The 25,204-nt window shown below is 40.4% G+C and overlaps 2 protein-coding genes across 3 annotated transcripts in view; one reads left to right on the top strand and one right to left on the bottom strand.

Moving 5' to 3' along the window:
• Positions 1-2,167: 2,167 nt before the first annotated feature.
• On the bottom strand, positions 2,168-16,745 carry LOC119745439 (mRNA cap guanine-N7 methyltransferase-like). Its single transcript, XM_038221784.1, has 9 exons — positions 16,614-16,745; positions 10,610-10,671; positions 9,683-9,944; positions 8,236-8,357; positions 7,635-7,816; positions 5,777-5,941; positions 4,432-4,549; positions 3,173-3,286; positions 2,168-2,566 (listed from the first exon to the last, which is right to left on the bottom strand). Exons 1-9 carry the CDS (start codon positions 16,642-16,644, stop codon positions 2,468-2,470), a joined length of 1,155 nt encoding a protein of 384 aa, XP_038077712.1. The 5' UTR covers positions 16,645-16,745; the 3' UTR covers positions 2,168-2,467.
• A 299-nt stretch (positions 16,746-17,044) lies between these two features.
• LOC119745425 (copine-3-like) overlaps positions 17,045-25,204 on the top strand; it is a 68,989-nt gene continuing 60,829 nt past the window's right edge. The window contains exon 1 of one of the 2 annotated variants that reach the window (XM_038221772.1): positions 17,045-17,362. The gene's annotated coding sequence lies outside the window, so the exon portion shown is untranslated. The remainder of the gene's footprint in view (positions 17,363-25,204) is intronic. The other variant, XM_038221763.1, reaches the window with a different exon arrangement.

Here is a 25,204-nt window from a genome sequence, read left to right as displayed (position 1 = left end):
CTTTCAAAATCTACGATACGAAAGCCCAATTCATAAGCTTTCTTTTAGTACAAGAATCACTCAAATCACTCATCCACTTTTCAAGTTACGGGATTTTAAACACAACCACCATTTTAAAGTTCTGTCCACGGATCACAAGAAGGTAAGTGTTCTTTCAGCAAAACGATAACAAATCACATGGGGATGTGTGTGAATTGTTTTGCTGAAAGAACGCATGCATGTTTTGTGATCCGTGGACAGAACTTCAAAACGGTGGCTGTGTTTACAATTCTGTAACTTGAAAAGCAAATGACTGATTTGAATGAATCTTGTACTAAAAGAAAGCTTATGAATTGGGCTTTCATGTGCTAGATTTTGAAAGTGCCTTATGTACAACTTCACTAAAACAATGGTCCCGACATTTAGGTTTCGCTATTTTTGACTCCCCCTGTATTAAGAAGCTCAAGATATAACAGGGAAAACACAATATGAATCATTTACATGATTTACATCCAAATATTGATATTTTTTAAACCTAATTACCGAAACTCACTGACTGGTTTTGCAATATCGATGTTGCATAAGCCGTTTCATGGATTCCACCATCTTTGTGGTCATGTGGTAAACTCCGGGGGGAATTTCAATAGAAATACTTTTTAAGTCCCATCATGCTCGGGATACAACGGCATGATGGGATTGATTTGTTTGAAATGTTCCCTCGAGATTTCCACATGACCACAAAGATGGCAGTATCCGTAAAACGGCTTACAAGACTGGACCTCCAGATTTTATTCAAAAAGTATCACTGGTTTACTGATGACTTTTCAATTCTTGAAAATTTAAAGCTAATATACATGTTTATATAACCGACATACATATCCTTGTCACTTGATTGGTGGAACTCACATCACATGACATTCGTTATTACTCCCATTCACGCCGGGTCTCAAAAAGTACTATCCGCCCATGGGGAATTGGAAATACTATTGAACAGTTAGGCCAAAAAAAAAAGTCTCCGGTTTCCGGTATGTGCTCACGTCGCCGTAGCCATGCGCGTCGGCAAAATGAAAAAGTTTTTTTTCAATGAAAGATGATGTCTCAGAACCGCCAAACTCACTGGTTTGACCGGAATCCTGCTGCTGCACAATTTTAACGTGTTTTTAGATTGGGTTATGGTCGAGAATAAGCTTTATGTGGCCTCTCTGGACTCCCATATATTTGCACTAAGTTTAGTCGGGCACCATTTGCAGTCATCAGCACACATTTGAAGCAAAAAAATCAGGTAAAAAAAAAAAAAAGCCGCTTCGCCGCATCACTTTTTGGGCAAGCTCCATACCAGAAACCGGAGACTTTTTTGGGGGGGCCTTAGGATCATTCTTGTTCCATGACGCTGTATTTGTGTGCAAAGGCATGCTGGTGTGCACGTTCAGCATTGCGTATTGTTCCAAAGACCCAGCGCTACAGAGTGGGGTTCAAATATTTTTGTGAAGGGGTGGTTTGGAAGAGAGAAATATATTTCCCATCAATATTGTAGTGAAATAAAAGTTCAAATATATCAAATGATAAGGATCTATATGTCAATTATATAAAACAAATATTGAGTGGCTTTAAATTGTGAAATGGGAGGAATATTATCGCTTGGTAAAATCTGGACATTTCCAGTTCACTCGGCTTCGCCTCGTGAAATGGAAAAGTCCAGATTTTACCTTGCGATAACTTTCGCTACCATTTCACTGTAAGCCACTCAATATTTGTATTGCAACATTTGCTTTTGCTGTAATTTTTAGAAATGGACGGATTAAAGGGTTTAATATTTTATAGCAAATATTGTTACACTGACCCTGTTAATTGTGTGTTTATAGATGCTGGAAAACCAAGAAAACAATGCTGTTCTTGTAGTCTAGTTTCCCGACCCTACTTCAGACAAAATGGAGCAATTTATAGACGTCGGGGCATTGCCAGGTCAGGGAACCAGACTAGCTGGTTTGCGCTCTTTCACGGATGTGTGGCTGATTGCAAACCAAATGTGGACTAACTAAATTTGGTAAATTGGGGGCAGTATTTGAAAAGTCAGTTCTTTTTCCAACGATGGTCGACTCTTTTTCCAGCGATGGTCGGCCGACCATCGTTGGAAATTGATACAAAATTTCAAATTTTCTTGAAAAAGATAGCATACCAGATGCCATGATTTCACAGGATACTTGAGACTATTGTTCACTTACAGTCAAGTAAGGTATTTAATAATAATTTTGTAGTTCTGTTTTTGATGTTTGCAAATAATGTCTATTACCTTTAGAAATTCTTGACAAAATGCCCAAGACTTAGGTTTTGAGGTAAGCACAAACATAATACATTAAAGAAAAGCAAGGAGTACAAATGGAGCAATGGTGGATATTTTCCATCTTGTGACTGAGCCAGTTACAAAAATATCAGGATAATCCCATTATTTATGAATGACTCATGTATTCATCTGCAATTACTGTCATGGTTATGTTGCTGCAGTCTGTGGCTGTGAATGTGTCTCTTTTCTGAAAGCAAACACAAGGTATAGGCTGGTGGCTTCCCACTCTGACTTTGACAGCGTTCCCTGATAGAGGACAAAATAAAATAATTATTTATTACCAAAATAGGGAGGGATGAGAGACAGAAAAAAAAACAACTAAAGGCTAAAATCTGGTTACAACTTACAAGAAGAAACCATTAACCTTAACTCCCTAGGCATTTTTGCTAGGATGCAACCTCAATCCAGCAAAAATCCTCGAACTGCTTCCATGTAAAAATTGCATACAGCCTCATCCTGCATAATCCTGCATTATTTCTTGAATGTGGTCCTTGGAGGGGTACTCACAGCCTCAATCCTACAAAATCATCCAGCAATCACTGTCAATGCAGTGGGGCAGAGCCAGTGACATCCTGGAGCAATGCAGAGGATTTCAAGTGTAATCTCGGCCTTAATTTATGCACGGCTGAACAAGATGGCCCAAGACCTTGACACAGTGCATCCTCCAAAATCAGCCACACCTTTTTGCCATATAGCCTCAACCCTGCAAAATCCTCTATTTTGCAAAGAGGATTTTGGAGGATTTGGGAAGGTTAGGGTTAATGATGTGGCACCCCACCATGTTTGCATGCACTCAATTTAGCCAAGCAATGAAAGGTTGCATTTTGGAAACAACTGATGAGAAACGCTTACCAGTTTGATGAATCTGTCTGTCCGTTCTTTCAGCTGGTTGAGGCGCTCCTCAGCATGTGAATAATCTCCCTCAGTTGTACTGCTTGCTGTGGTGTTCCGATCAGGTGGATATTGCTGCAAATAGAAGATGTGTGTGTCAGTAACCAAATCGAGACTCAAGATTTCATTCCCCGCGCCCCCTTCCAAAATTTCCTCCCTTCATCTGGAAATCAACATTTGCCCGTTAAGTGAATGTTTCTCACGATTAAAGGTGATGTACAGCATTTGCAAACATTAAGAAACAAAACTATCAAATTGTTAAAGGGAAAATACAACATTTGCAAACATCAAAAAATAAAACTACCAAATCATTTTGAAATACCTTGCTGGACTGTTAGTGAATGACAGTGTAAAGCATCCTGTAAAATCATGGCACCTGGTATACTGTCATTTTCAAGAAAAGTGGTATTTTTGTATCAATTTCCAACGCTGATCGGCCGATCAGCATTGGAAAAAACTGGCTTTTTTTTCTAATACTGGCCCCAGTTGACCATCGCACTTGTTTGCAATCGATTACACACCTATGAACGGGTACAAGCCAGCTAGACTAATTCCCTGACCTTACAATTCCCCAATATATGTAAACTGCTCTGTTTCTTCTTAAATGGAGTCAGGGAACCAGACTACAGGAAAATGATTGTTTTTCCCGTTTTTATAGCATTTTCGAACCCAAAACCTCAAAAAAGTCAGTGTAACTATATTTGCTATATATTTCCAACCCCCCAATTCCATCCATTTCTGAAAATTACAGCAAAAGCAAATGATGTATATTCCCTTTAAGAAATACCTTGCTGGACTGTAAGTAAATAATAGTCTCAAGCATCCTGTGAAATCTTTGTGCCTGGTTTGCTGTCATTTTCAAGATAAGTGGAATTTTGTATTATTTTCCAACGATGGTTCAGCCAAACCATATTTGGAGAGAAAAAAAAATGGCTTTTTGCAAATACCACCCCCAATTGACCAAATTTAGATAGGGGTTGGGTGGGGGTGGGAGGGGGTGAGGGGTGGAAGGGGGTGGGGGTGGGAGGGGGTGGGGGTAGGAAGGGGGTGGGGGTAGGGTGAGGCTGGAAGAGGTGGGGTGGGGTGGGGTGGAGGTAGGGAGTGGGGCTGGAGGTGGGTGTTGGAGGTGGGGGTTGGGGTGGGGGGGGGTGGGGGTGAGGGGGTGGGGGTAGGGGGCGTGGGGAGGGAGGTGGTTATTGGAGGGGTGAGGGTGTACTAACCTCAAGGGATTTCATTTTGCCGAAGAGGCGATTGTTCTCCGGGTCTTTTGAATGCTCGTCGAAGAACTCATGAAATGTCTTGCAGTACACTATCTCCATCTGGTACTTTTTCGCCATCCTGGATGAAAATGCAAACAAACACACAAAGACAGATTTTTGTTATTTCAATTTTTAAAGAAAATATTTTTTTCCTGAGAGTTTGTAAGAAAGTAAATACCTCTGAAAATCTTTGATAAGAAAATACACGGGATTAGAACAAAAAGAACAACAAGTAAAACGCTTTCCAGGACTGAGCAAACGGATATCTTAAGATTAGGGTCAGTCTTGTGCAGCATTCCTTTGCATGGGAAAAAAAGGTTATCAGCAACAGCAGGATTTGCGTATGGGTGAGGAAAATTTGAAATAGCGGCTTTAGACGAAATTAAGGGTGGAAAGGGATTGCACCATTTTCGGCATGGGGGAAACTCAATTTTTTAAGTCAGAGTGTGAGGGGGTTGGCAGAGATATAATGACTCGAACTTGACTCGAGTCCCAATGAGTGATTGACTCGACTCAAGTCACTGCGAGCAAGTGACTTGACTTGAGTCACTTCGAGCAAATGACTCGACTTGAGTCACTGCGAGCAAATGACTTGAGTTACTGCAAGCAAATGACTCGACTCAAGTCCCTCAACAGAAGACTCGACTCGACTCACGTCGAAGGCTAATAAAACTTGAGTCTAAAAACTGTGCAAATATTAACTTGCGTGACTTAGGCTACAAATATATTTATGTTCGCGTACTTCGCCTACTGTCATGTTGTGGCTGCTAATCGGGTACAAATAAATGCCATATCACTGACTCCCACCTTGTGGTTTTATAATGATGCGCACAAACTTTAATCTCGGAACCACATTTCCCAATTCTTGGTTTCGGCATTGGCTTCGAGCAATTTCCTAAGCCCTTGATGGAACTCTGGCTAAATTGATGTCCTGCTTTAAAAAAGTTGCAGCATATTTCAAGTCTTTGGACCTTCATAAACTGGTGCCTTGTGTGCCTTCTTCCATTCTGTAATTTATTAGATAATGTTCAAATATCAGGGACTCAAAAACACTCGAGCATGTATTTGACTAGACTCAACTCGACTCGACCCCACACTGTGGCTCGACTCAACTCGACCTTCTTGACCTAATGACAAGACTTAACTCGAGTCACTTCCTTAAAAGGACGTGACTAGACTCAAGTCACAAAATTCAGTGACTTGTCACAACTCTGAGTGGAAGGAGGGAGGGTGGGGGGGGGGGTGTGGGGGAGGGCTATGTGCCACCCTGGGGTATGCCTGATTCAACCGCTGCTTAGAAACTTACTCTTCCAGCAAGGGGAAGTAGAGAAGAAATTCTGGGCAGTCGACGACACCTTCAAGGTGGAAGTCATATCTGCAGCCGAACAAGGGAAACTCGTCTTTACTGTGGAAGTTGACAGTGTAGACGTCGTTGCCAAACTGGGTGCCCTCTGAAGTCTTTAACCTCCGTCTGATTTATAAAAACAGAAATGGAACAGAAGAACAAAACGCATCAATCATGCACTCAGACATCAGTGATGATGTTTGACTTTACTCAATACAGTATTCTTAGGTTTTGTTTGGTTGTGGATATGAATTGTGTGATATTTTGGTCTTGCTACATCGTTTTTTTCCCTCGACTGTGGCTTGCTACTTCTGGTATGGCAAACATTCTGGTTAGGTTGGGCGCGTTCGGTTGATGTGCGCCATTGGTTGATCACGTTGCGCTATCGGTTGATCATGACGCCAATGGTCAATCCCGCTGCCACCAGTCGAACACAATTTCTTTCTAATTCACAACTCTGGAGGATTTTTTTTTAAAAGGTTATTCATAAATACCTTAGACAGTTTACACATTCCTACTGGTCTAGAGCCCGTCACGTGACCGGTCTTAAACGGATGATAAAGGTATGGCTAGCTGGTCTTAAACACTTTTCCAGTGTCACATGAAATTTGGACTCCCATGAAATCCGGTGCCTTTTAACGTTTCATTGGTTGAACGTTCACATTCCTCACGTATGCATGCGCAATGTACTACCAGTGAATCCGTATTTCGTGATCCAAAATTCACACTACACCAGCCCAGCTGCGTTTTGCGCGACATCGCACAGTACGCGCGACGCGCACGCCAATGTCCTTATAAGGTAACGTGTTGTGGAGGGGCATCCCATATTATAGTCAGAGGGGTGTTTCGTAAAACATGAAGTAAAATTGTTGAACAAAAATGCTTGGCAACGTCTAGTTTTTGACATGTTTTGATTTTTGGACCGAAAAGATTTTTTGTTGACCGAAAAGGTATTTATGAATGGGAATAAATATATGTTCGGTCGTTATTAAACACTCTGTTTAAGACTGGTGGGTAATCGCCTCGGGTAATTATCACCCATCAAGACTCCCACCGGTCTTAAACAGAGTGTTATAATACCTCCCGAACACACATTTATTCCCTTAGTAAAGTCCGAGATATCCTACAGAATCGACCCATCACGCAAAGCGATCGACTGATTGTGCAGATTGATCGACTGCACCCAACAGTTACATTCCTAGCTTACAAAAATACCGGCCAAAGTGTGTACCACTGAAACTTATTTCTGGCTTGCAAAGAGAAAATCAACGTGCCTGCACTGCAGCCACAAAGTACGAAACAAGGATCAAAAATAGTTAGACGACCTACGTTTGATCTTTATTGAAGTTTTGATCCAGACAAAATCTTTCTACAAGGCCTTCGAGAAACATCCTGGTTGGATTTGTTGGGCCTCTTTAACTTGTTTGATTTCTATATTTCTCCCGGGTCAGTCCGTCAGTAAACCGTTGGCAGCAGTTTTGTTCATACATGTATTTCAGGGGAAAAAGTTATCTATTTTTTTTTTTACGGATTTGAAAAGAGCACAATCTCAGCATTACTGCTGTGAAAACCGCACGCTGGTACCATCTGTAGTTCAAAAATTATGGAAGTCAGAACACCAAGAGATGTGATGAAGTGATGTGATGAAGTGGCCCTATTTTGGCCTGAATCTCCAAATGAAAATTCCCGACAAACGACTCATTTAACCGGATCGCATCACATACGACTTCCGATAAACACGAGCCAATCACAAAACACAGGCATTACATTCTCCATTTCAGACAGGAATACACCAACAGATTATCAGGGCACCACTCACACAAGCTCGCAGCCGTTGGGTACCGTCCCGATGAAGTAACCGCCCGGCCGCAGTTGCTCGCAGGCGTTACGGAGCATGGTCTCGGCCTGGGCGTGGCTCTCAAAGGAATAATGGAAGGAGAACTGGCAGCTGGCAAGGTCAAACTGGATGCTGGGGTCCTCGTACTTCTCACTCAAAAGTTCCTGTAATTTGGTTTTAAAAAATGTTTGAATACAGAGATTTGGCTACTAGGTTTTTAGATTTTTCCAGTCCAAATATAATAAAAGGTGCTATGAAACGACTGAAAATATTGCAATTCCCCCTGGATGGGATGCCAGTCCATTGAGGGTTACTCCCCAGCTAATGCCGGTACCCATTCATACCCCTGGGTGGAGAGAGGCACTGGGAGTGAAGTGGCTTGCCCAAGGACACAACATATGACCAGCAGCTAGATTCGAACCCCTGACCCTCCGATCATGAGTCACGAACCCTAACCACTTGACCACACTCCCCCATTGATAAAACAGATGAAAACCCACTGAATCGGTCTGGGAATGGATTTAAATCTGGTACACATCACACAGAAGTTATAGAAATTGATATCTTGTGATTTTCGGCAAACCTTGGATAAATCGGCACTGTAGAACTCTGCAGTGAAGGTGCCTCTGTCGTATGGATTGTTAGATCGGTTCCCCAACTCCTTAAATCTCTCTTCACACTGCTGCAGAGACACCTCCGCTATATCTGTAGACAGATTTGTAAAAAATATGGTATTTAAAAACGTTTTTTTCTACAGGGCATTTACTTTACTGAGACTGGTCTACTGTTTGGTGTCCTGAAATCTGACATTTTTTGGTTAAGTTTTGGCAAATGATTTTGATTTTCTTATCAGGGATGCCAGTGTTTTTTCCCTCTAGGATCTGACAATTTAACATATGAAAGACGGCACGCATGCACCCAGTGTTCTCCAACTTCGAAAATTAAAGGTCGGTGCGCCGTCAAAAAGCGGAAGGGGGGGGGGGGCGCTATAATTATAATAGGGGCGCTATTTGCAGTCATACATTTCTTTATGCTAGGGGGCGCTATTTGCAGATGAACATGTAATTTATGTACGGATAACAGCTTTTAGGCCATTTCTAACACAGTAACACTAACCATTAAGTACAATACTGGCTCAGCATCATCTTTTATAACACATCAGTGACCAGGGACTCTGTGTCAGTTTGGCCTTGAGACTTTTGACCTGATTGATTGCTACAATGGGCAGGCTTGTCAGTTTGACAAGTGTTGCATGTTACTGCTTTTGGCAGAATTTCTGGCCAAAATATACCCTGGAGGCTAACGGTAGTGGCACTTGTTTGTCTTTTTTTATTATTTTTTCCTTTTTTTTTAAAGCATGGCGGCAGCTTTTGATGCTTGGCGGCAGCTTTTGAAGCTTGGCGGGTGCCTCAGAAAGCTTGGCGGGGCACCAGGTTATTTTTACAGGCTAACACTGTGCACCAACTGATCACAATACGCCATAAACACATTGCACTTGCTATAACAATTATTTAATATATTGTCATATCGTGTTCTTGGATACTGTAATTTCATTGGTCTGGGACGGCCACGTGTCTGGACAATCAAAATGCATGTCACACACTGAGGGTGATATCGCACTGCGTTCATTGTGCGCGTTGTGGACGCATGTGGAACCTGCTTGGTGCTATAGCTTTGCGCAATGAGAACTGCAACGTCAAACGCTCAGTCTCATGTCCGGCAGGACATCTAAACCTTCAGTTATCAAAGGTTACATCGCAGTGATTCAATTTATTTCTCACACAGTAAGCTACAACCATTTATCTTTTTGAGTTATTGGCACGGTATAACAAAAACAATTGTTGACTGCTGTGATGTGGGATATGCCATTATTAAACCCCCTCGGGGTGCATAGTACCCTCGGTTTAGCCTCGGGTGCTATGCACCTCTCGGGTCTTAAAAACGTCATATCCCACATCACAGCAGTCAACAATTGTTAAATATATTGTACTCGCTATAAAGTTATCTTCGCTACAAAGTTATATAATTACCAGAGCACACTAGTCTGGAGATTTGTCCTTTCTTCCATTTCAGCAGATCGCCGCCTTTCCCGCAGCACAGGTCCAGTACGGTCAGCCTGGCCGTGGGGTCACTGTCCCTCAGGCGCTGCAGGGTGTCGGCGATGCAGATGCTCTTGATCCAATTGTTGAAGTTGCGCAGGAAGAAGATGCGACTCTTGGTGCGCTCGGTCAGGCCCACATCTTGCCGTTCGTTGTAGTGCTTGGCAACAATGCTGTCTGATATACTGTCTTGCTGATGGGGTAATAAAAACAAAGTTACTTTTCAAATTAACCATGAAGGAAAACAGACTAGGTGCAATATAATAATAGATTGCAGTGGTCACGTTGCTTGACTCGTATACGATGGCACGTGGGTTTGAACCCTGCCAGGAACATGGTGCTTGTGCCCTTGGGCAAGACACTTAACTACAATTGCCTCTCTCCACCCAGGAGTATGAATGGGGACCTGTGTATCATGGTCAGCCGCGTGGTCTCGTGGCCTGAGGGAACCAGACTAGCTGGCTTGCGCCTGTTCACGGATATGTAACCGATTGCAAACAAAATGTGGACTAACTAAATTTGGTAAATTTATATCCTACTTTTAAGTGCTCTTTCCAATTAACATCATTTCATTTAAGTCATGTTTTGTAGCTCAATTGGGTGCATTCCAGGATGGAATATCCCTTTAACAGAACTCACCCCATCAAACCCCAATGGCATGTCTTGTTGGAATCTGTCAGGATGGGTACAGTACCCCTAAACTGACAGTCTTTTACGTTGGGTTGGCACACCTCCAGAATTTAAGTCAGAAATATGTGTGTGCAATTTCCCATATGGTGTTGGAATTTGCCAGGATGGGTATGGCTCCTAGTAAATCATGCTAGGGAGTTAGGGTTGATACTCTGGGTTGATTAGTACCTGGGAGGTGTTTTGTGATTCCGTCTCCTCAGTCTTACTTCCAATATCCTTGGTGGGTTCAACTGGAGATAATAAATAGAACAAAAGCAGACAAAACATAATGAGAAATGAAAATATTCCAGTCAACACATCCCTCCATGAAAACATGCATTCTGTGCAAAGTTGTCCTTTCAGTCAAAATCAGTCAAGTGGCTGTTTTAACGCAGGAGTGCTCCCAGCCTACATAAAGCAGGATTGACTGGCTGTGACTGTTTGTGTAACGTGATACAGCTGTGCTTTAACTGTAGGTGATTGATAAGAAAGCTGTCCCACCAGTTGCCTGCTTTTGTCTGTGGACTAAACTTGACTAGTCAGGGTGCTTGCTTGAAATATGATCCGACTGTTGGTGACTAGCCTGTGTAAAGGGCACGGCAGGGGAAGTGGATAGAACTTTTGACTGTCTGTGACTGTTCAAACAGTAGGAGGGATATTACTCCCCAGGGATATTAGCTTTGAAACTTACTCACTCTGCCTCCCTCAACATTTTTTAAACCATCACTGTCGTCGCTTCCAAAAACATTTCAAGCTATAGTCCATCATTTGCAGCCATCCGAAAAGTAACTGGCGTAATTATTGTTGAAAAACATACTTGGTTGAAAGATAGTAAGGGGACTAAACTCCCTGTGAAATTATTCTTTCTGGCAAGCTGTCATTTTGAAGTAATCAACGAAAGAAGGCCTTTCCAACGGTGCGTCTTAAGACGCACCGTAGGAAAATTTAAATTAGTAGTTCGTTTTGTTATTCGGCGAAGCGGACGCAAGCATTGGCACGACGCACATGCACGCGCGGTTGCTATAATTCGTCGGATCAGTGCGCTACATCGCGTATAGCTGCAATCGGCTCAGTGAGAACGCGTCTCGGACGCTGAATTCAAGCAATTCAAAACATGATTCAGCAACTTTTGATTTGAAATTGAGATCCTAGAATGCTGTTTTTCTCGGAATATACAGCTGAAGCTGAGCTGAAACTTCATCAGGTTAGTTGTTCAGTACCCTTCTTTAGATTTTGAACACTTTTGTTGCTTCAAACGAACAAAATGCACAAATTACAAATGATGGACTATATCTTTAATTCCACTGCTAAAAACATTGCAAACTCTTTCAAAGATGATATAGGAACCAGTGAACAGTCCAGTCCATCATAAGTCCATCGCAAATGTCACAAGCTGTTCAAATGAGCTGTGACAAACACATTAATTTGTTATTGTTCATCCTTTGTTACTGTGCATCATGTTACGTGTGAGTTGACCTGTGCTGTGGAATTACTTGTAATTTAGGCCTACTGTGATTGGACATTTGTCCGAAAATTTGGGGCTAGCGGTAGAGCACAGGCCCCATGATCTTGGATTGTGGGTTCGAGCCCCATCGTGACCATGCGTGTGGTGCCTTTGAGTAAGGCACTTTACCTCAATTACTCCTCTCAACCCAGGTGGTAAGTGGGTACCGGCATTATTCAATGCTGAAAAGGTAACAGACTCGCTGTGGAGGAGGTGTGGCGATCCCCCTCCCCCCCCCCCTCCCCCACACACAGCAGCAGCATTACATTGAGTCTGGCCCAATCGCTTCGAAAGAGAGATGGGCACTCAATTCCTGTGAACACAGGTTCATTACCTTTACCTTAATACTGTGTATGAGAGTCCCAAAACTTATCAGCGACAATTATAACGACAGTGTTATCAATGAACCTTTCAATATACGGGAATGAAATCACGCTATTCACTCCTCCAAATGCACCTCTCCTGGAAAAGATGGCATGAGTAACATAGTTTTGAAACATCTTCCCATTAGAATTTGTCATTATCTACTCTTTATCTTCAACTTTATCTGGCAAGCATCAGAATGTCCTCAACAATGGAAAGATGCTATCCTCATTCCCCTCCTCAAACCCAGGACAAGACTCAGCTAACCCCCTATCTTACAGACCCATCGCATGAACCTCCACCCTGTGCAAAATCATGGAACGAATGGTCAACTCTCGTCTCCTTTGGTATATATGGAAAATCACAACTTTCTCTCCAAATCCCAGAGTGGCTTCAGGATAGGAAGAAGCACCACACACTTCACCTGGAATCCTCCATCCATAAAGCACTCTTCAACAAAGAAAGAACCTTAGCCGTCTTTCATGATATAGAAAAGGCATATGACATGTTATGGAGGAAAGGTGTCATTTATTGAAATACAATTCTTGGGAACTATGCATGCTAGGGCAGCTTTTATGGACGTAAACCAGTTCAAGCTAGTTCCCGACTCCCTTTTATCGTTCAAAATGCACTTGTGTTTACAAACGTGATCCAGTCTACTCATTATCATAATTGATGCATCGCGCACGCTCGGTAACAGAATCACAGGAAAGATTCCCATATCTGGCCATCACTTATTTTCCCCTTAAATCAGCCATCAGAAAGTGATATGTCCTACATAAGTCAAAATTAGCAGTGACAAAGTTTGAGTTTTTACTGAGAAAGCACTCAGAAATTTTCAGACCAGTCCCATAAGGTTTGTGCACAGGGTGAAAAGTGATGGCCAGATATGGGAATCTTTCCGAATCGCACTCGGGATACGGGGACCATCGAATAAACACTGGGCATGATGACCACATCGCAATTCAAACACGAGTCAGAACTTTAATGTGTTCATTATCGCGAGGGGGGGATCTCAGAATTGAACGGGAAATTTCACTTTTCATGCGGCTCATAAGTAAATTTCAGTACAACCATCTTAATCATTGATAGGCCTACTTGTACCTCAGGTGGCGTATCTAGTAATTTGGAGGTCGTTTTGAGGGTGAAATCTGATGTTTTTGTTGGGCAATGTTGGGTTTTTGAGTCAATGACAGAATTGTGTTGCTCGGCATATACGGATTAGCTTGGACCCTACTATCCCCAGGCAAAATCCGAATGTTAAAAACCTAACCTAAATGTCCTACCTAAATCCTCGTGTGACCATTTTTCGCGCACTTAGTACTTTGACCATTTTTTTCTTGCATAAACTAAAACCTACATAGTTATGGACTTTACAATTGTAAGAATGACTAATAAACTACATGGAAAAATAATTTGAACAATATCGAACGTCAAGGAAGCACCAAGAAATTTTCGTGCCCATAATTCGCGCACGAACGGAAAACGTCATTCTACGGAGTCTCCATTGTGTCCTACTTCTGAAAACAATGTAGATCGATGTTTGTTGAATAAAGGATAAGTTTATGTGCACATCTTTGGTCTCTAATTTGATAAATTAACTTTTGTTTGCCATCCGACATTATTACTAAAGACACGTTTGTTTAAATATGAAATAAATGAATTTCTTTCGATTTTGGTTAACACAACTGCATGCAAAATATTTAAAATCATATCATAATTGAAATTTTGAGGCAAACAAATTAAATCCACAAATCTTATAATATATTTTTGTCGAAAATCTAAGAAGCTTTAATAGTTAAAGCCTATGCATGGAAAGAGTTCCGAGAATTTTTGTTTTGCTGAAAATCAACCATGTGCCAATTACATATTACAAATTTATACAGATTCTCCAAAAATAGAAACATTTGCAATATAAATATATTTGAAATGACCCCTCCGTTAAAAACATAACAAAACCACCCTTCTGTAACAGTGTTCTCCAGCGTTTATTGCTCATTCTAATACACCTGTGAGCGATCAATCAATCAATTATACAGGCACGCGCTCCTGCACGCAGTCCACCATACCGTGGCTGATCGCGCTGCCTCCACACATGGTTGCATGATACACATCATTTCAAAACAAAACAAAAAATAGGTATTGGCCTTCTTTTAAACTGGGTACTTTAAACATTACGATTAGGTTTAAGGCATATTCATTCTAACAAACAACTCGATACTGAAATCTGCATTTCGGCGAAACAGATCGTAAAATAATAACATGATATAAGACGCATGTTGTTTTTCGTGCTCCTTAATTCTGATTAAGCCCTCTGTTGTTTAGTGAAAGTTGACCGAATTGTCTTTTTTGTTTTGCTGTTGGACGGCGACACTGATTTGAAATTCATATCGATGGTTTTATTAGTTTTCTTGGCCATTCACTAATGTGACGTTTTGTATCTAGTCAGTACGGCAATAATTTATACTCTCTTTGATTTCTTTCAAATTACTTCTGGGAAAAGCTTTTGATTTCCGCATAACTGCAGCGACAAGAAAGGCGATGTGACAATGGATCAACAACGGTGATTTGACGTCAGTCCGTGTTGTGTGGAAAAAGATACAAGTCGAGAAAATTGGTTGTGCGAATATTGGGCAGCGCGAATTTGGGGCACCGGACGTAACGACTAGTCCTACCGAATAGGACCTAAACTAAACTTTTGCCAATAGGCAATAGACAGTTTGCACAGATTGCTCTCACTGTGGGGGCAAGTCTTTGTTCCTCTGTCGATCACAAACACACGATTGAGTTAACATAACAAAAACCTGTCCACAGTGAGGCCTCGAGGGCGCTTTGACACTCTGCAAGATCTCCAGTCTAGTTTTGTGAAGTCGTGTGGCGTGATTTTGCAGGCTGTGTCAGCGAAATTGTAAATTTAATGCAATAATTATAAAAGCCTTTTCGGAGTTCCAACTGCGCATTCATAACCCATGACAACGCGCATTGTTTGTCTTGACAACATCGCGCCACTGACTTTACAAAAAGGCTGTTTGTGCACTGTGGGTACTGTCAAAGGGCATTAGAGACAAACAATGTGCGTTGTCACAGGTTACGAATGAGCAGTTGTAGCCCCACTAGTAGTGTGGCTGTTGTGCCCATTCTTGAAAATCACACATTCTCGAGAATGGGCATGCACATTCTCGAGAATGGGCGCGCATTCTTAAGAATGAGCGCCCATTCTTAAGAACGAGCACGCGTTCTTAAGAATGAGTGCTCATTCTTAAGATTGGGTGGGAATATCACGTGCACAATGTATGAATTTTGCCCAATCTTAACAAACATTGCACGACATAATTATGTTAAATGAATTGTATAGCGGTTAAAAGAGAAACAATTCATATAAAGAGGAAAGAAAATGTGCTATGCTTCTGTACTTGTATAACTACGATAATTTGAATCAAATTAAACCTGTTATTATTGCTTTTTTCTGCCCACTATGGGAAGTTTTGTAATAACGGAGGACTGGGAACTAGTCTGGGAAGTGCTTTGTTTAGGCTAGACAAGTTACAAGTCCCTGCATGTATCATATGCGTGCCACGAAAAAAAAACGATGTCCAGAAGCTGCCAAAATTGCTCTTTTGACTAGATAGAATCCAGCTCTGCGACGTTATGGTGGGATATGAACAATAAATTGGTGGCAATTTAAATGGGAAATAGCATTAGCACTATGGGATGTTGCAGTATTCATTCTCATTCTTCACATTCTTCATTCTTACGTCCCCCCCCCCCCCCCCCCCCCCCCCGCTTTTATTATCCCAAAAATCAGAATTCTTTGCACTAGTATTATTATGTCTCTTATATTTTCCGGTCTTCCCCCCCCCCCCCCATATCAATACGCCTTTACTTATCATATCCACTCTACTTCTCAGCGCCTTGCGTTGCAACAGTATAATTATTGAGAATCAGTGAACGAGGATTCAGCTAGACTTGCCAAGCGCAGCCGGTGCTCGGCATCGACAAGACCGTTATCTTGTCGCGCATTCTCAAGAATGTGCGCTCAATCTGGAAGAGTTATTTTTTGCCAAGATTGAGCAAGGATCCAGTTGCACATTCTCAAGAATGTGCATGCCCATTCTCGAGAATGCGTGATTTTCAAGAATGGGCACAACATCGCCGCGGTATGCTGCGCTGAGGTTCAGCGCAGCATACCGCGGCCACACTAGTGGGGCTAGCGCAGTTGGAACTCCGAAAAGGCTAAATACAAATTTAAATTACAATATACTCAGGCTCACGCCTAGCCTATATGAAAACGCTTATCGATATATAAAAGTGTAAGGAAAATGTTACCCGCCGTTGGAACTTCGAGAACTTCAGCCATGGCCTTTCAAGTTTTCGATGGCCCAAACAAGAGAAAAATAATGAATCTTGCTAGCGACATGAGCGAATTTCACAAACCGTTTAGGCAACACTGCGCCCTCAATAGTTTGCATGTAGCCGGCCAGTTGGTTGATTTATTCCATTTGTGGACGCCGAGGTTTTGAGAGTCTAAGTAAATATAAACCAAAGTCTACGTTGATTTAAACTTAATGTAGATGATCGATATGAAATACATAGTATTGATTTCATATTCTGAGTTCGTAAATAGATTTAATATATGTTTTGAATCTTGCTTAAGAGTGTTTTTGTTTTACCTCTTGCTTGAGGTCATCCCTATTTGCTAAAATGGATTATTTCAGTTTGGGCTTAGCGATGGCGAATACACTAGCCCAAATGACTCTGCCTGTGTAATAGGTCTGTGCATTATGTGGCTGCGCTTTTGGGCTTGACGTGGAACACATCGGTAAAATAGTTCACGTGGACCGATCACGTACCGTGACGTACGTGCATTTCATGCGGGGAGATCGCCCTGGATGCTCCCGTTGAATGAAAACAAAATCACGGTGCGTGCAGCTGCGAGCGGGTATATATGCAAACCGGTTGTACACAGTTGTTGACACTTGGACCTGCCCTGTTTTTTTCTATCCCGGTTATTGTGCTTTGCGGAAGTATTGAAACTTGATCGTTCTGCTGCTGGCGAACCATCATCACAGTTTGTGGTGAGTATTTTTTAGCAAAAGTTTTGATTCGCAACTCAAAACAACATCGATGTTGTTGGTGAATTGATGGGGTTTGACGTTTGCGGTTTTGCGACGGGGGAGGGGGGGGAGGGGCAGGGGTGGAGTTGTACTTTTATAACTAGTTCGGGAATGCAATTCGAAAGAGGTTCCGGAAGGTTTACATTCACAAAAATTAATATTTGATTATTGATACAGTTCAAGATCATCGACAATTCCAGATCACTTGACCAATTCATGATAAATTCAAGTGTACCCTAGGCCTAACCAAAATGTTTGGGTTTTTTTCGAAAGAAAAATTTCACCAATTTCAATTTCTGTCATTTTGCAAAAAGGTAAGAAAAAGAAATTTTGGAAATATTTAAAACATTGCCAACAATAAGGGGCGGAGTTGTACTTAATTATAAGTAGGCCTAGTCCTAGTTTGCAAATGCAATTCGAAAGAGGTTCTGGAAGGTTTTATTTGATTATCAATACAGTTCCAGATCATCAACAATTCCGGATCGCTTGATAAAATAAGTACGCTTGTAGCCCAATTCACATTAATTCAAGTGTAACCAAAATGGGTTTGGTTTTTTTTCGAAAGAAAAACTTCATCAATTTCATTTTCTGTCATTTTGCAAAAAAAGGTAAGAAAAAAAAAATTGGAAATATTTCAAACATTACCAACAATCCACTTGTTTTGTAATGTAAATGGCCTGTGAAGAGAGGAGCGCTTTAAAAAACAATTGGCTACAAGTACAACCGTAAAGTTGTATCAAATAATTTTGAAGAATGATTGACACAGAAACTTGAGAAAGTGTTATGGCTGAAAGGAAGTGTTTGTTTCTACTGTGAGAATGTACATTTGCATTTTACTAAAATAAATCATGGGGATCTTTTTCATACATGTAGCTCTATGATGCGTCACAATCACATTCCCAGCTTTTTCTTGTGTATAGTCTGACCATGCTTGTCAACATTGTAAAGACATACGCAGACTTGACATTTAGCTGAACTTTTCAAAAGCTCTTCTTTAATTATTATTGATACAAAGGCCAATCAAGGCAATCCGAATAAATGGGCATGATCTGATGCAACACTAGGCACTTGAACTCATTGCCATATTACAAGGTTGAATTTCAAGCGATGCGTTCAGTTTGCTTGTCAAATGAGCGATACGCATCACTTCATTAAACGTTCTATATAGATGCTGGTATTCCTTATCTATTGTATGTAGCCATATGCATTACAGGTAGAGTAGATCAATTGTAATTTGTGCATTATGCTCGTTTGAAGCTACAAATGTGCTCAAAATCTAAAGAAGGGTGTTTAGCAACTAACTTGATGAAGTTCCAGCTCAGTGAATGCTGTATATTCCGAGAAAACAATATTCTAGGATCTCAAGTTCAGTTCAAAAGTTGCTGATTCATGTTAATTGCGCCCTAATGCAGCATCCTGGACACGTTCTCATTCAGCCGATTGCAGCTACCGGTATGCGAAGTAATGCACTGAACCGATGAATTATAGCAGCCCACACGCGTGTGTGCGTCGTGTCAACACTTGTGCACACCCATTCATGGCTTCACCAAATTTTTAATTTTTTTTCTACGTTTGTTCGAATAACTAGTTATAATTTATGAATCTAGATATATGCCCTCGTCTCATACCAGTTACTGTTTTTCTAGGTTGTCAAAATGGTTGTGTCTTTGTGTGTCTCACTGTTGTCCATTTTGTCCTTTGTCACTGTCTTTCTTTTTCTCGGTCATGTCCACTTGTCTGTCGATAGGTTAGGGTACAAAAGCGTGACGCTTCACCATATTATACCTAAATGTTGTCGTAAAATTGTTTTAGTATCAATTGATCCATGTACATTATTATACACAAATTTACATAATTCATTGCATTTTTCTCTGTATAATGTGTTTACACGGCATTGTAACATTTTAGTGTGTGGAAATGGCAACATTGAAATAAATGTTTACTATATATATAAAAGCGAACTACAAACAGAAATTTCCAAAACTGCATCTTTAGACGCATCTCTGGAAATGACCTTCTTTCATATTCTTCAAAATGACAGCATGCCAGAAAGAATAATTTCACAGGGAGTTTAGTGCCATCACTATCTTTAAACCAAGTATGCTGTTCAATAATAATTTTGTCAGTTACTTTTTGGATAAATGCAAATGATGTGCTCTACATTGTACCTGTAACCATAAGTGTAAAGTTCTGTACCATCGCTAGCTATCCTATGCAGGCCTTCTGCAAATTGTGTACTGTGATACATTTACCATTGAAAGAGATTATTTCTGCTTATCCTGAAATTAAATGTGTTTTAGTGTTTTATTGACAATCACTGAAGGGCATGTATAAATATAACAAACTGTTATTAATATTATGCCCAAACTATATTTAGGGAAGTCCCAACAATAGTTGGAATGATGGTTTTTAAATTCTTTATTATATTTTTCTCTTTTTTTTTTTAGTGTGTGTGCTTTCGTAATGTGATTCAGCAATCAAAAATCAATGATTTTTTTTTGAATTAATAATAAATGAAGACTAATATTTTGCATGATTTTTATACAGGTTTATTTTCTTGGCCGTATGGGAAAGTGTTTAGCCCCTGAACCCCTTAAGCCAACAAAATCACCTCGACACCCCCTTCCCTCCCCCTGGATTCCACACAGCCAGTACATGGCCATGACAGGTGCCACTCACTCCAAGCTAAGCACTAATCCCACTTTAATGCACTGAACATTTGTCAACATGTTGTCTCCACCTAAATGACAAGATTAAACAAGCTATGTTGAAGCCCCTATTAAAGTTAATAGATCATTACAGATATATCAGAGGGTGTTGTTTGTTGCTTTAATGTTGTTACAATGAACCCTCAAAAGGCTTGCCCATGCCAACCCAAGCTATACAACAACCAAACCATTGCCCTTTTTACATTGTAACTCGGCCGAAACGTCTTTATATAGGTCTGTGTCTCTTTGGGTTTTGAAACAAAGCTGCTGATTTTCTATAATTTAAGCAGAAGCGATGATTTCTTGTCAGCATTTGGGAGTGGGGTTGGAGTGTTGGGGGGGGGGGGGAAGCTTGACACCATCTGACTCTAGGGGAGCTATTCAAACACGTGTGCACATGTAACACATTTGCACATAGTATGTCTATGTAAGGCCATTCTTTAGTCACTTGTGTGACATAAAATTGAGCTTGTCTGATTTTTTAAGCTTACCCCCTAGTTACGGTAACTACATCTGATATTACTTTCACTGATTCAGGAGGGGTCATCAAAGTTTGGTCATGTGTGTGTGACATTAGACATATTTATGTTATCGGGCCCATACCAGAAATTCACGCTTTTCTCCTAAGTTCTAAGGACACACACCCCCACACTTATTTTGGAGTAAGACTAGTCTTTTGTGATTTACAGGATGCATTTATCAATGTACACCCTCTTAGTTTAAAATTACTAAATGGGAACTGTTCTGTGGTCACATGTGTGACATTTTAAGCGGTCACGTGTGAGACATTTTGTAGTTAAATTTAATGCTAATTTATGCACAGAAAAACCAACTTATGAAACATCTTAAGAAATTTGCATCTTTACTTTAGCTAATTAATAGTTAGCAACACTTAATAGTGAACAATAAGGCCAAAACAAAACAAAATAGCTCAGCTTCCGGTTTCCCTACCTACCCTATTCTGACAGCCCCTACCCTAATTTTTTTTACGGAAAAAAATGAAGTAAAAAAACACCCAAAACCATCAATTACTACCTTTTACCCTTGACTACACGCAGACGCCTCCATATGATCGTACAAAAAAAATTGCCCCCCAAAATGTTCCAATCTACCCTAATTTTGAATGCCTTGTAATCGGAAGCAGAACTCTTATTTCCCTCAGATTCCCTGTAACATGTTTGGGAATAAAATTTAGCAATTCACCCGGACAATTGTAAATAACTAGTAGACCATGTACATGTAGCTGTCCTAGTTATGTTGATCATGTGTTGTGCAGCTTGATGCTGTACGTTCCCAGTTGACCTACATTGTCTACACGTAGGCAAGCCTTTCTAGCCAGTTCACAGTTTTCCCTCCGAAATTGCCACAATATCTTTCCACAGTATGTAATTAAACTCATAGCGCCCTTGAGAATTATTAACGTGATCTACATGCTGTATTGACACGATGGACCTTGATTATTGCCCACGTAGATCGCTACCTATAGATTGCTTTTCAGCCTATAGTACATGACAATTGCATCTAGAAATACTAAAATATTTATTCACTGACCTTCAATTGTACGTGTTACACTTTATTCTACCGACAGAAAATACAAATTTGTCAAGCCCAAATGAAATAGGTTGCTGCCTTTTTGTCCAAATTATTGTTAGGTGTGGGACAGTTTTTGTTCTCCAACATCTACCGGTACTTGTAATTTACAGGAATTTACCAAATTTTCAGAAGAATCGCCAGTTTATTATAATTGGTTTTTAAAAACAAATAATGTCCCCACCTAATTTGTGTTTATCCTCAAAGTCACAACATGATAAATGACATTCTGTCAAGTGTTAATTAGACTTTGTTTGAACCAGTCATTATTTTACCAAGCGTTATTATCAGACCGTTAATAATGATTAGAACAGGAAAGTACATGTATGCATTACTGGCAGCTCATCTGTGAACTCTGATTGAAGTAATGTATATGTTCCTGTTTGTAATTTTATCATGTGTACAGTATGTAGGAGACCTTGCTGATGGTTAAAAGTGCAGAACACACATGGAAATTTATTCACAGCTGATCGGCTGTTGTGGGTTTTTTTGGCAGTAAATAGAATGCAAATTACACATGCTGTTCAAGATCACCCAGATGACTTTTTCTTAGGAACATTTTTTGTGCAACTTTCTACTCCTCTTAAAGGGAATGTACCGGTACAACATTTGCTTTTGCTGCAATTTTCAGAAATAAATGGATTTGGCGGATTAGTATATGTTATAGAAAATATTGTTAAACTGACTTAATTCACGTTTTGGGCTTGTAGATGCTGGAAAAACCAAGAAAACCAATCATAATCTTGTAGTCTGGTTCCCTGACCCCACTTAAGATGAAACGGAGCAACTAATACTCTTTGAGGAATTGTAAGGTCGAGAATAAGTCTAGTGCAGGCTTGCACCCCTTCACAGGTGTGTAATCAATTGTAAAGAAAAGTCAGAATAACTTAATATGAAAAAGTAGGAACAGTTTTTGAAAAAAGCCAGTTTTCTCCAACGCTGGTCGGCCGACCAGCGTTGGAAAAATACAGTTTTTCGTGAAAATGTCAGCCACGATTTTAAAGGATGCTTTAGACCGCCATTCCCTAACAGTTCAGTAAGGTATTACGTGATAGTTTGATCATTTCGTTCTTTGATGTTTGCAAATGTTGTATCTTCCCTTTAAATGTATGAAAACTATTTGACATCCCTTTTTTGTTATATTGAAAAGTGCACTTCTTTTTAAAACATTTAACATTTTCCACGCTTATCCAGTCAACTGAGGGCGTTTTTGCTGTGATGTCATTTCAGGAATACACTGTTCTTTTTTAGGAGTTTTCTGCTCAAACAGTGAACCCAAAGATGTGCTCATTGAAAACATCTTTGAGAAAAGTTTGCTCACTGTCCTAATGCAATGTACTGACACAACAACGAATCACCAAAGACAGAAAATACACGATATCAAAATATCCCAAAACATGACATCACACTTTTGCTCATGAATATGGAAATTGGTATTTGCATAAAACCCAAAAGGCACCAAAATACCCTTGAAAATGGCAAAACAAAAATCGAAAATAAGGTTAAATAGGACACAATGAAGCATTTTCAAGGATTTTTTTAGGAAAAAATAGTATGGATTATTAAAAGTACAGAGGATCGTTTGCTCTTTTTTGCATTTGGTTTTCACTATATGAAGCAACAAAATGGCTCAATATGGTGGCTAGGGTGCATAAAAACTACCACCTATTCAAGTTTCAGCTCAGTTTTTTTTGGTTTTGTATTCTGGACCTGGACTCTGTTGCTAACACTCACAAAAACAAGTGTGCTGCAGGTGCTGCACTTTTTAAAACCATCTTCAATGATTTTCTCTCGAATGATACAATTTCAGCCAGAATAATTTCACAGGGTACATGTATGTGGTACCATCGCAATCTTCTCTTGAGCAAGGTTTTTCTTATTAAATTGGTAGGTAGGTTTGCCCATTATTACCTACAGTGATATGTGCCTTTACAGATCACTTTTATCAGTGTACAGGGTGAGTAAAATGTCCCTTTTAGGATAAGTCCTTGTCTCCCACAAAAACGGAAAAGGTTGCAAATTTTTTTTCTTTAGGCTATCAGCTTCGGTCAAAAAATTGGGCCACCGGTAACAAATGATCGAAAAGAGCAATGTTCACTATAGCGATTTTTTGCACAAGTATCTAGAGTTGGAAAATGTGTGATAGATTAGTAGTGTAAGGCCAAAAAAAAAAGTAGTCGGGTCTCTGGTCAGCGCACGCGTCGATTTTAATCATGCGCGTCAACTTTTTTTTTCTCCAAAATGTTCCGCGGTAGCACCAACAGCGCCCTCTATTGCTGCACCTCCTCAATTTCTTTTACCAAAGAGCTCCAAGGAATGGGAAATACCACCAAGGCAAATGATCGAGGGCACCAAGGCAAATTATGAAGGACACCAATGTACATGAGGACACCAAAAAAAGCAAAATAGTACCCCACCTTGTTTGTACAATCCAAGCTTGAAAAAAAAAAAAAAGCAAAAAAAAAGCCGCGTCACCGCATCAATTCCGGAACTTTGGTCTGACCAGAGACCGAATATTTTTTTTTTGGCCTAAGCGGTGGTAGTTTTTGGGTGTTTTTATCAGTTTAAATTTTTTTTCAAAATGGCCGCCAATATGCTTGAGCAGGAGTAATAAATGTTTTGGCTGCAATTTAAAAAAAATAAAGTTATAGGACCCAAAAAGCTGCCACCGCTGCAATGCTATCGCATATTTTCCAACTACAGAGGTGCAGTACCTTGCCAAAAATCACAATGACCATTATTCCCCGACCAAACCCCCAGGCTGATGGCCTACTTCAGCCAACATTCGGTCTGGGTATCGAGCACAGTCAGTAAAAGTTTAACTGATATTCAGCCATGCATGAAAAGGACACAGGCCTTTCTTTGTGACTAGATCCAAAAACACTACCAACACAATGTTCAGAAAAGGTCTCAACACAATAGCAACAATGGGCCTCTGGACAATGAAGGAAATAAAAGGAATAACAGAACAGAATGTCAATTAAATGGAATTAGGGCCTACACTTTTGAACTTGAAACTTCACTGTCCTGCTGCTCGACCTTCCACCTGTCTGTCATTCAGATCAATGCATAGTTGTGCCCGTGTCCTCATGTCTGCAATAGCTCTGCGGACCATCTTTGCTCTTCTGAGGGCTTGGATCTCAACAGTAATTCGTTTGCAAAGTTCTTGACCTACATCATGTATTGTACGCTACCGGTACCTGTTTCATAAAACCTGTCGGGAACCGGTTCCAGATTATGGGATCGGGTACCAGTAACCAACTTAACAAATTTTTTAGTTACTTCTCAGACAGTGAAAAATAAAGCTTTTGAATGCCATTTATGAGGAATTTTCAAAATTCCATGCCGCGTGGAAAACCAAAAACAGATTTCACGTTTACGTGCATTTTCACTTGCGGCCGATGACGCTCACCAAAGATTTGAATTTTGGGGTTAGGTTTCTTTTACGAGTACGGTTCCCGGTTCCTGTTCTACCGGTAATGCACACCACTGATGTACCAACTCA

This window comes from Patiria miniata, unplaced genomic scaffold (assembly GCF_015706575.1).
Source record: "Patiria miniata isolate m_02_andy unplaced genomic scaffold, ASM1570657v1 HiC_scaffold_12, whole genome shotgun sequence".
In the NCBI taxonomy this organism is placed as follows: domain Eukaryota; kingdom Metazoa; phylum Echinodermata; class Asteroidea; order Valvatida; family Asterinidae; genus Patiria; species Patiria miniata.
This window is presented reverse-complemented; position numbering and strand designations above follow the sequence as displayed.